This window comes from Cajanus cajan, chromosome 11 (genome assembly GCF_000230855.2).
Source record: "Cajanus cajan strain Asha chromosome 11, NIPB_CcT2T_4, whole genome shotgun sequence".
Classification (NCBI taxonomy): Eukaryota; Viridiplantae; Streptophyta; class Magnoliopsida; order Fabales; family Fabaceae; genus Cajanus; species Cajanus cajan.
The window spans coordinates 25,443,614-25,456,775 of NC_138527.1; the positions used below are offsets into that span (position 1 = coordinate 25,443,614).

Consider the following 13,162-nt stretch of genomic DNA (forward strand, 5'->3'; position numbering starts at 1 on the left):
TCTTATTAATGAATTGTATCTTGGTGAAAGATTTGTCTTAGTGGATCATTTCTAAAACTTCATACTATTGATAAAAAAAAAACCTTTTATGTTTGTTAATAGCAAAACTTAAGATCAAGGGGATTTAAAATTATCTTTTGACCTAACAGGGACTAAAATTAAATTTATATTAAATTTGAGAAATTAACAATATATTTAAGCTTTTATACTATTATCTAATTACAAAATAATAAGTTTAGTGTGTTTTATAGTTACTATAAAAATTGTATCTATCATAATTTTTATATTTATTATTATTATTAATAAGGAAAACATTAAAAGCCAATAAAAATTAATTTTCATTTATTTTTATGCAAAATAAAATATAAAACTCATTGTAGGATACATAGTTTTCCACTAGACATTTAGATTTATATCATAGCAAAAAATTATATCTTGTTAGTGTAAAACAATTTTCCAAACTATAACCTAATCACAAATTATTATGTATAGTTAATTCTTTATTTTTATCATAATTAATTTAAAAGTCATGTCAACAGTAATTTTTAATTAGTTGACTACATAAAACTTTTACAGCGACATTACATGACTACTGAATCCTTTATATTTCTCTTTTTCTTTCTCTCCCTCCCCTCTTTCTCTCTCTATATATATTCTTGCAATTAGAGACAAACAGTAAACGGACATTGATTTACAAAAATGGGAAATTCTTGGCTTACAAACAAGGGAAAAAATGGCACTTATTTAGTAACATACACATGTCAATAAGTATCAAAGAAGCTGCTCATCTAGATCAATTATAGATTGTTAGGATGGAGTACGTTTGGGAAGATGTACCGTTAATTATCAAATTCTTCAAAACATGTCTTATTTGGAATATCAAGAATAGCTAGCTACCATGCTTAGTATATATATATATATATATATATATATATATATATATATATATATATATATATATATATATATATATATATATATATATATATTTATGCTTCGTGACACCTATTATTATAGGCTATTCTTGTAGGCCAAGATCTCGACAAAAGTTTCATTTTTCTGACACTAAATAAGCTAAATTCGAAATTAATTCAGTCCATCCATCCATGCATGAATTCACTGGCGTTTTGGCCTGAGGTACCTGCTTCATTTAACACTGAAGAATCATAGCTGCACAAAATTAATTAAGAATGAGAAATCAGCTTCATGCAAACACATAAGAACCTACTTCATCAAATTTCACATATGCATTGAGAGGTAGAAGAACAATACCCGATTCTCAATGTACTGTTGCAATGTGCTGTTTCATAATATCCCTCTGATTGTGGAGGGTGGCAATTGTAGGGTGCATTTTGCTCCCTAGCTTCCCATGTTGGTTGAAGGGTTGCATTAATTTCCTCCAACTGTGAGACATAGATATATTGGACTTTTAATCAAAAATGGGGTGGCACAAAATGAAGACAAAAACATTTGAATATCAAATGTACCATAGTTCAATGATCATACACCTGTTTTTATATCTTCAGTCAATCACAAATTATGGATAGTATGATTTTTTATTTATTTATTATAAAAGTCAAAAAGCTTATTATACACAATAATTTGTAATTAGATGACAGTATAAAGCTATTTTACACTGTCAATGCATCACGTATTTTTTCATGTAAACAAAGTCATTTCACAATTTAATATGAAACTAAAAGCAATGTGTAGGGACTATGTGAGTAATGTGATTGATGTCATACGGAATTCTAACTTCTGTGCATAATAGATCAAAGCTCTGCAGATCTACGAGCAGCTAATAATTTGAGATATGATAATGGTGGTGGGGTTGAATATTTGGATCTACCTTTTCCCAGGTCCTAATCAAGAGGGGGGGAAATTAGGTAAGAATATTTCACACCTGAAAAAAGGTGCTTAAATTATGTGTACTGCAGTGATTTAATTTTTCATCCTCCACTTCAGAAGCTTAAATTTCATTAATAAAGAACCCATCACCCCTGACAGAAAAATGTTTGCAATTGCCACAGCATATTTATATTACCAAAGGGTAAGATTCAATTTCGGGAAAAAGAAAATCTCAAATGTAGTTGACAGATCCATGTTCATAATTTAAATCTTCACATTCCCAAGTTGAATCTTGTCAACATTTAAATTTGTTATTCATTCATAAGAAATGTATGTACATTCAATACCCTAAAATAAGTATATACCTTTGGAAAGTTCAACTAAAACTTATTCTTTGTCTGACGGTCATCAGGAGACACATGGTCAAGTTTCAAATTTTCTGTGTAGTTTTGTACAAGATAGGTAACACTTAACTATATAGAATGCACGTTATAAATACGATAGTCATTAATATATAACCAAAAGAATTGTAGAATCACTAAATGTTCAACTACTAAAACTCAAAATGTAGAGACTGCAAAGACTTCACATCTCATCAAAGTATTATCAATTTGGTTATTAGTATGATGTTAAGAATACTAGTTTACTAGTTTTTCTTTCATAAGTTTGATTTATTATTTAAAAATAACATTCGCAAAATACCTTATTTTTGGTGAATATTTTTAAATTAAGTTCCTTATAAAATTGTTTTATGGAGATGATGTGAATCTAACATTTCTTAGTTTAAATGAAACTTTTATTTTATTTTGTTTATTTATTGCAGTAAAAAAAAGTTTGATTTTCAAGCAACATAAATATTTTAAATTATTCTTAAAAATTATGATTTCTAAAATTTATGATTATCAGAAATCATGCTTGAAGATTTATGATTTTCATACATGAAAAATTCTCTTTCTACTAGTCATCCCATAAGAATAATGATTTTTGTACATCCCAATATTTTAAACAACTCATCAACATCTATTATTTCTTTTTATCCATCCCTTCTTAGCACATATAGTATATTTTTCCTTCTTTTATCTTTCTCTTTTAAGTGTTGAATAGAATTTGGGGTGTCCAAATATATTTTTTCTTACAATAATTAAACATGTGAAATTGAACAATGATCCTAAGGGACGCTGTCTACAACAATATAATCACAAGATGATCTAATGTTGATTTTTTTTTTTAATTAATTACTTTTCCAAAGAGACAAGATTCAAGCAGAAAAAATCAACAAGGACTGACAAGATCTTAGATTTGCTAAGGGGTGGGGTTCATTTGTTGTACACTATAGTTATTTATGCAGGGATTTGTTTATTTTTCCAAGGGTGTCAAAAAAAAAAAAAAAAAATTTATTTTGGTACCTTGTTCCTTAGGATACTATTAGTTTCCAGTAGCATCTCTTCCTGTGTGTCCATCCAAAAACAGAGTTGTTAGCAAACCTATAAGTAAATGATATATATTTAAGGATGATATAAAAGAAAGCATTAACAAATGCTACCTTTCTATGCAAATCAGAGAGTTGATCAAGCATCTGTTGTGTCTGGAGACATGAAACAGATACATAAGAATTTAGAAGCATGATAATGAAAATAATAGAATCTTAATATTACGATTTCAGTTATTTTTAGCAATATTATAAGTTGTGCTTGGAATATTAACTCTATGCATATTACACAATATTTTGCTAAGTAACAAATGATCCAAAAACTTTGATAATACACGTACCAAATGCTTATTTATAGTTATAAAACTCTATCCATGCTTAATTTTCAATTATGTGTTAATGAGAAACGAAGTAACATTATAGGTACTAATATTTAAGATTTCATTAATTAATATTATTTAGAGGTATTAATTTGACTATTTTATTTGGGCAGCCAATTAAATTGTGAGTTAAAATTTATTAACCCCATTCGATGCATTGCGAATTATGGTCTACGTTTATTGACTCACTTTTCCTTTTTCTTTTTTAAATTACATTGCAACCACGTTTATATTAATATATAATCAACATGCATGCATGTAACATTAAAAGAAACTGACAAGAAAAAAAATTATATAAAATTTAATATAGATGATAAATTATTTATAATAATTCTATCAATACATACTTTTGAAGTAAATAGATAATTTTATATATATTCTTGAGAAACACATCACAAATGTCATTTATATCCTTAAACCTTCTTGTTTTATACCATGCATATTCCCCGTATAAGTTTAGTTCAAAGTTCAAATAAATTAATGAGGCCCCAACCAAACAACTGCCATTAAGGGACAACTACTCTTTTGACAAGAGTAAGAATTTATGTTCAACTTTGAAATTTTAAAACATAATTAACTAATGTCATATCAAACAGTTTGGGTCGGAACAACTAATCTTTATACGAAGGTATAACAGAATTTATGTTAAGCTTTTTAACTCATGTCATATCAAACTGTTCGGGTAGGGAACTAATATTTGATGAAGAGAATTTATGTTCAACTCTGAAATTATAAAACCTAATTTAATCACATGTCATTTCAATCTGTTCGAGTGTGGAAAAGATTTACCCCACTAGTAGCTAATTTTAATGTGCATGTGGGGACCGAACTAGACTGCATGTGATACGAAACAATAAAAATTGTGTGGTTGTTATCACATTTATATAAAATAAGTTAATGTTGGTGTTTGGTGTTTGGTGTTTGGTGTTTCACATCTGGAAAAACTGATATGGGTATGAAAACTGTTTTAACAGTAGCCAGACATCAGATAAGTACAGATCTGACTATTCATGCACGAGTTAATGAGCCAACCACGATATCTCAAGCCACCGACGATTGAATAAGAGTTCTCAGTCTTGAACAGTCACATAATGCAAACCTTAAAAATCATGCAACCAAAATATATATATGTATGGATATGAACAAAAATTTATCACCATAATTTATATTTTATATCAAATTTTAATAATTAATTATTAAATTAAAAAATTTTAATATATAAACTAAGTTTACAAATTCTTCTCTATCCACCAAATACAAGAAAATACGTTATTACATGTTTTCTTTTCTTCATGTTAATTTTCCTTCAATCTAAACACCATCTACATATGATTACATATTAGTGTCCAAAGTTTTTTTTTTTCATTAAATAATTGGGGATCCTTTGGTGCATATCATGTTCAAGCACAAGTATACATAATTTGAGGGCCAAGATTTTCACAGAACACAAAATGTTTACTATTTTTCTCTTATTCTTTCTCCCTTTCCATGTAAGACCGATACACCTCCTGTGAGCCATACAAAGATGACAAGTTGTCGGTGCAAGAAGCATTTCAGGCATATTTTTATGAGTTGGGTTATTTATGCAGTAACTTACACTATAATTTATATAATACTTTTTCTCTTTGTTTCTTTCCATCATTTCACTATTACATTTCATTCTTTTTTCTTTTTTTTTTCTTATCATTTTATTGTTCTAAAATTTATTGTACAATTTATAAATGTTATTCTATTTTTATATTTTTATACTAAGAATCTGTAATAGGATCAGTATTATATTTTTACATTTTATATTATAAATAATTTAAATTATATGTATTTAAATATTTGACCCCTCATCATAATATTTTGTCAAAATCCTACATTGGATGAGATAATACATTTGACAGAAAGTTGAGATTGGTTTTAAAGAGGTCAGAAACGAAGCAGCATTGAAGTATTATAGCTCTATTTACTTTCTAAACGACCCCCCCTCCAACACTACAAGATTTGAAAGACAGTAATAGTATAGTACAGTAAGTGGAAGAACGAAGAGGTTTAAAGGGCGAGGTTGAGATCCTGATTAAGAACCGAAAAACCAGTCAAATTTCTGTTCGATCAAAATTAAATATGAAACATAGATGTTAGCCACTCATTCTTTAAATACTTTCTACTATTGTCGGAATTTTATTATTATTAAAAATTATATTTTTGTGGGTTCAATTTTTATGTAATGAATCTTTTAAATGATTTAACAGTTTTTAATAAATTATAACCAATAATAAAATATGGTGCATTAGAAAAAACAAATGTTAGAAAATGTGTTGATAGCATTCTATTAATATAAAATGAATGTTGATATATGCATATTGTACAGGTACCTTATTTTATTTAAAACTATCCATATATATATATATTAAAAATAATGAGAAATATATGCAGGTAATTATATATTTTCATAAAGAACTTTAGGGTTTATTTGGTGGAAAAATATGAGAAGATAAAGAGAAAATAATTATGTTGTCTTATTGTAATGAAATGTTTAATGTATCAATAAGATATGATTTACCTTTGTTTCATTGTATATATTATAGTGTTGGTGCAGTGTTTTTTTTTTTTTTTTTTTTTTATCTTTATGGAAGATTTAAGTTGAAAAAGCCTTGGATAGGAAGGTTGTTCTTCCTTCCTATATCTTTCTCACCACCTCACCTTTTATTGCTACAATTATCACCATCATGTTTATCAACATGATTATTGTTATGATCATCATCGTCATCTTTGTCATGTCATAACTCTTATCATATTATTATTATTGTTATTATTGTCAATACATCATCACCATTATTGTTGTTATCACCACTATAGTTACTACTATTATTACTAATACTACCATTTGTCACCATCTTTATTTTATCTCTGACGTACCTGCCTTATTACTACTATTAACATTATTGTTGTCTTTACCACTGCCAACACTACTCTTATTATTGTCATTTATTATCAAAAGTGTCAATATTGTCATCATTACTTTCACCATGACATCATCATAACCACCATGATCTCATCAATAACAACACATTACCGCTACTATCAATATTGTCATTACTATCTCGTCATCATTGTCTTCAATAGTCATTACCACTTATCATTATCTAGTTCATATCAAATACATAACAAGATAATGTAATAATGTTATGTATCAAATATTGGATAACATTAAAGTTTATCCTATTCTTATCCTATCATGTTCTTATCTTGCTTATATTCAATCATATCTTATCATATCATGACCACCAAATTACCTCTTATAATATATATGAATTAGGTTTGATGATTTTTAAAATGTGTTATTTTCATTCTTACTTGATATAATTTTTCTTGTTACATGTAATAACAACATTACTCTTTCAACTATATATTAATTCATGAAATTCAATTTACAATAAAATTAACTTGTAGTAATGGATATAAGTTGCCACTAAATGTTAAAATTTACAAGTAAATATGTCTATTTTAGATTTACCCATCAATGATCTATTTGTCCATTATATAGTTATATAGGAATGACTTTATAGGTTTCACCTACAACTAACAATTTTAAGTACAAATATATGACTTTTACCTATAAATTAATATATATATATATATATATATAAGTAATTTTTTATTTTACCCGTAGTTATTATGTAACAAAACATATTTAAGTTTAAGCCACTTTCCTTTATAGTGACTTCAACCTTATGAAACATACAAAACATCTGTAAGTATAAGTCACTTCCCTTGTAGTAAGTTCAACCTTGTAATGAGTTCAACGCTATTCCAAATTCTTTAGCAAATACATGTATTAAACTTTCTGAACAATGGATTGCCAAGATTACCAATAAATAGTCTCAAATACATGGATATGCTTAGTAACATTTTTATTTTCTCTAGTGTTAGCCCATTTTTTATTATTGTTGTTTGGTATACTTTTAGTGAATGATTGTTAAATGTATGATTCTAATTTAAACTCCCTAATCTTTCGTATAAATAAATCCCTAATCTAAATTAATTTCGCATATAAATGTATTTAAAGTAAAATTTGAAGTTTAAATATATCCAATGTAAAACTTGTTATGATAGTTCAATTTCGCCATAGAAAGGACATAAATAAAAATGTAAAGGAGTACGTAACTTTGATTATAAGAAGACAAACTGTTCAAGAAACATAGTTGACTTCAAAAACATTGAAAGTAAGATCAAATATCAATGTCACAATCCAACCTATATCTTTTATTGATAATAATACTATATCAGAGATAGTGATTTTGGAATTGCTCCAGTGTAGTGCTTTAGGATGCAAGTGTATCACATGTTACATGCACGACTTCTATGCCATTTCTCATGTGCATCGCTGCCATGAGAGAATACCTCAATTAATGCATGTGTGTACTTTAATTTTCACATTTCACGACAAACCCTCCTACTCCTGTTGTTCTTCCAGCAAGAACAAAAAGATTTACACAACTAAAAATAATTTCAAGGGTAGGACCCGTGCATGTACAAGGTGTGTAGGCACTAGGCACTCCATAATAATTTCCTACGACCAAAACCTTCTCACATTTTCATCTTTCCAGCAATAATATAGTAAATAATATTCATACAAATAGGCAAAAACATATAAAATATAAACATGTCATATGATCAGTTAAAATGACATCAGACTTAGATGCAAAATTTGCATACCTTGTTAGATCTGATTTGTTTCAAGGAAGAGTCCAGCTGACGTTCAAGCTGCTCAAGCTCCTTAATATCTAAGTGCTCCAATTCTTCTCCAAGGAGGTTTCTACACAGTAATACAACCAATATATGTTATTTATATAACACATACTTTATTTTCTTTTGAAATTTGAACGTAAACCATGAAAACAACATTTATTTTTGTGTTTTTATTACTGTTTATGTATTAAACATGTTTTAAGAAAACTAATACAATAAATATACTATGATGGTTTAGTAATTATTAATAAAATAAAAAATAAAATGTAAAACACTTTTCTTCAAACAAGCAGGCACTATGAGTAAATTATTTCGATAATTACACTAGCATTTTACCTTTGTGTTTGTTGTAGTTGCTCAACTTTAGATTTTAGCTTCAGATACTCTTGGTATCGCCTCTACATAAAGGCATAGAGTGATATATGTTAGACTTTGGCCAAAGTTATTAATCCAATATACAGATTGAATTAACAGCAGACAAATAAGTCATATATACACTAAGAAAAAGAAATAAAAATGAGTATACAAGAACAACTTAAAGATGAAGTATTAAGAGTCAACCTCTTTCTTAATAAAATAAACTCAAGGTTAATGCATTGGGAGTAGGGTTGGCAATGAGTCTATGGAGGTGGATAGTAGGGTACCCATCCCCATCTCATTGGATAAAAATCCACCCAGTACTTGCCCATGGTTGTACATGTATCTATTAAGTAGGTATCTGAAAATTTTATAATTACTCACTGATATTCATGAACATTTGTGAATTTTAAATAAAATATTACAAATAACTTTAAGTTTATATATAATGTTAATTATATTGAAATATTAAACATAAACAATTGATAATAATTTTTTAACTAATAATTAATGTTCATGTGTTTGAAATATTTAAAACAATATAAAAATGCAAATAAAAATAAATATTTAAGTAATTTTATTTAATTGATATCCAAGGGCACGAATATTTCTATACTCACCCCTATCTCATTTATAAATGGGTTAAAAATACTCATATATATTACCTACTTATATCAATTTAGACTATCAATTTATTATTCATAATAGATTTTATTTATGAATATATGCAAGTACATTTTTTTTTTGCTATCCCTAATGGAGAATTTTGAAACTGAGTTGTAAAACGATTATTAAGCCTGTTTTAACTTTAAATTTAATAAAAAAATAAATTAAGATAACATACAGAATACTCCAACCCTTATAAATAATATATTTTCAACGAGATATTTAATGATTTGTATAAGTATTTTCTGTCTTTTATAAATAATTACAAAAATATATCAATCATTATTACATTGTGCTTTATTTTTCAGATTTATTTAGAAAATAATATTTTTTAATTTTAATTTCTTTTTTAAAAACCGTGCAAATAATAGTAAAAATACCATTTGTATTTAGTTTTCATCAGTTTTGTACAACTATAAATGTAAAAAATAAAATAGTAACATTTTCTCAAACCAAACATGTCCATCGGTTTTTGTTTTTTCCTATCTTCTTTATTCTCTTAAAATCTTATTCAATTCAATACAAGAAAAATGAACACCACCTGTGTCTCTATTTCAGGTTGATGGTGTACTTCCAAGGCTCCATAACTGCATCTGTGGTAACGTTCCAGTGTCTTGGCCATGCTGAAACCGTTAGCCAATATGAATATATATCCACACATTTTACCTCAACAAAAGGGCAATTAAATGCAAGGGTAAATAAATCGTTTTCTTAGCTTTACCAGCCCCAAACATATCTTAATTGAAAGCATTTATTCTCAATATTAGAATTAAGTGAGACAACTATATATATATATATATATATATATATATATATATATATATAATCATATATAGTTGTGTATAATTAAGATAAACTTTGTTTTTTTTTTTAATATCTTTTACGTTCTTCTCACACAACATTCACAAGAACAATTATAATCATGAATAATGAAGATTAACTTCTTTCATCTTTTATGTTCTTCTCAAATACATCCACACAAACATATGCACATATATATAAATTTTCACTGATTGTAAGAACAATTGCACAAGACTCGATAAATTATGATGAGGAAGATTATAATAAATGATTAGTATGCAATGTCTGTTACATTACTGAAATCAAAAGTAATCTTCTTACATAGATCCGTACACATTGTCAGCAATCCTCTCTGATGCTAAAGTTTGACACAGGCCAATGAAGATATTGGATGCTTAGAAGAACTAGAGTTCTAGACACATGCAGCAAAATAAACACAGGGCTTGTCTCATGCAGAAAAATGTACTCAGTTCTTTAGTCATTATATGATTCACTTTCAGTTTCACTCCTAGTGCTATCAGTGAGTCAATAACACTTCACATAGCTTCAATATGCACATAAGATTTAAACTGCATGCACATGATGTGTTTTGTTTTTTTTTAGCATAGAAATTATACAATACTTGTATGATGTTTATGCTGTAATCAAATCTGGTGGGTGCAGGATATAACACCACTGGAATATTGTTGAGCAAAGATGCATGGAAGGCTTGAAAAATGAGAGAGATAAACCAATTGTAACAATAAAGAAGCTGATCTAACGTGAAAGAAAAGTTACATATGTCACTTCCATTTGTACGTACAAAAATCATATAAATGTTTTTGGCAAAAACCTTATGAGTAATGATATATATTTCGAATCAATTGTCCGAAATTTTCTCTGAATATATAAAAGACTCAAGTTGATCAATTTACACATTTGACTTTTTAAAAAATTTTAAAGTGCCGAAGAAGTTTTAGATTTCAAATTTGGAGAATTTAGCATTTTTAAAATCTTATTATAATATAGGTATTTATCTTTCCATGTTATAATTTAAAGTATACCATTGTACCCAAGTCCTATCTTTTTCATTCAATGCAAATGCATAGTTTCTTTTCTTTTCTTTTGATGTGTTCTGACATATGGTTGAATGTCTAATCAGAGTGAGTATACATCAACGAAGAGAATCTTGGGGATGTAAATTAGTTATCAAAAGATATAGAATGTTAGTGTCTCTTTTCATGACACACAACGACCCACTAGAGGCTACTAAAATGAAGATTAATATTGCATTACCATTGCTACGTTGTAAATCATGTAACTGCTTTGTTTGTTTTACAGAATAAGAAACACGAGACTTTACACAACTATCAAGACAAAAAAACACTTTCTCAGTGCCAATTTGCAGGAATGACTTCATAAATTGAATTATTGCATAATGAACATTATGATTTAGATACTCAAGACTATTTTTTTTTGTTTTTGTAAAGTTGAATAAAAATATTGGAATCACTTCATCATAAACTAAAGTTGTTTTATTACAAAAAATGATATTAAAGGACTGATTATAAAATTATATATGAACCATCCATTTAAAAAGGAAAATGAATTTTCTGCAGTTTCAAAAGCAACTGCACCTGGTGCACTTATTATTCTCACCATTCATGCATGTAATCTTTTTTCTGTTTTATATATTAAAATTAAAGAAAAAGACCGAGATCTCATGCACTTTTTTCAGATCTTAATCCAAAAGGCTACATGAATAATTTTTATCACAATATTTCTAATTCTTAGTTCTTAAAACTCATTGTAGGAAAATTTTGCAGATCCATAACAGAGATCACACCCCAACCCTTCCCTGCGCTTTCTCCCTTCTTTAATTTTTCACCAAAACTATTTATGAAGTTCCACTGCAAGCGAGAAATTCAAAAAAAAAACCTTACGAGGAAAGGAATTGAAGTCATATTCTGAATAAACCACAAAAAACAAAAGTTGTTTTTAGATTATTACAATATATGATAAACAAACTAATAATATAAATACCGTTAATCAGCAAACTAAACCCTGAGGAAAAAAAAAGAAATAGAGAAGATTCAGCATGAAAAAACTCGAACCATCAAGCCAAAATTTTGAATCAAAACGATCTTCAAAGTTGAAACTGTGAACTCCCTTCTAACAGCAATTCTACCAGAAACATAAATATAAGACAAAAACAAAAAACATAGACCAAAAACAAAAAATTAAAAGAAACAAAGACAAAATCAAACAACACATCCACCATGAAGCCCTAAGAATCAGACACAAAAAATCAGAGACAAAGCAAGATGCAGCCACTAATCAGAGACAAACCCCTCATGAAACCACTTAACCAGAAGCAAGATGTAAACTTTAAGCACCCCATGAAAGAAAAATCAAGACCCAGAAAAGAAAAAAAAAAAATCCTTATTTGACAGAAAGAAAGAGGTTCATTAGTTACCTAGGGCCACTGCAGAATTCATAGAGTTTGCCGCGGTTGGAGAAGATAATGAGGGCAACCTCAGCATCACAGAGGACAGAGAGTTCATAAGCCTTCTTGAGCAAACCGTTCCTTCTCTTTGCAAATGTGACTTGACGGTTTATCTTGTTCTCAATCCTCTTGAGCTCCACCTTTCCCCTACCCATATTATTATTTATATCTCTTTCCACAAATAAACTAAACTCTTTGCTTTTTCAGATCAAAAAGAGAAATTATAGATTAGATATTTTTTCCAGCTATTTTCTGCAAATTTTGCTTGCACCACTTGTTTGTGTATATATAAGCTTATTATCTATCACATGACATGATCTGTCGCTGAGTTATAGTATAGTAGTAGGTGTGCTATAGCTATGGGCTTGTGCTAGCTTAGCTAGGATGCGTAATGCGATATCAGAATATGAGACCTTTTCTAAAGCAAACAACTAGAAAGTAACCACAGCATTGATAACA

At 28.1% G+C, this 13,162-nt stretch overlaps 1 protein-coding gene across 1 annotated transcript; it reads right to left on the reverse strand.

The window, feature by feature from the left end:
• Positions 1-662: 662 nt before the first annotated feature.
• LOC109797542 (agamous-like MADS-box protein MADS2) lies at positions 663-13,162 on the reverse strand. Its single transcript, XM_020357603.3, has 8 exons — positions 12,674-13,162; positions 9,959-10,040; positions 8,731-8,792; positions 8,362-8,461; positions 3,392-3,433; positions 3,255-3,296; positions 1,273-1,403; positions 663-1,170 (listed from the first exon to the last, which is right to left on the reverse strand). The coding sequence occupies exons 1-8, from the start codon at positions 12,856-12,858 to the stop codon at positions 1,092-1,094; spliced, it is 723 nt and encodes a 240-aa protein (XP_020213192.1). The 5' UTR covers positions 12,859-13,162; the 3' UTR covers positions 663-1,091.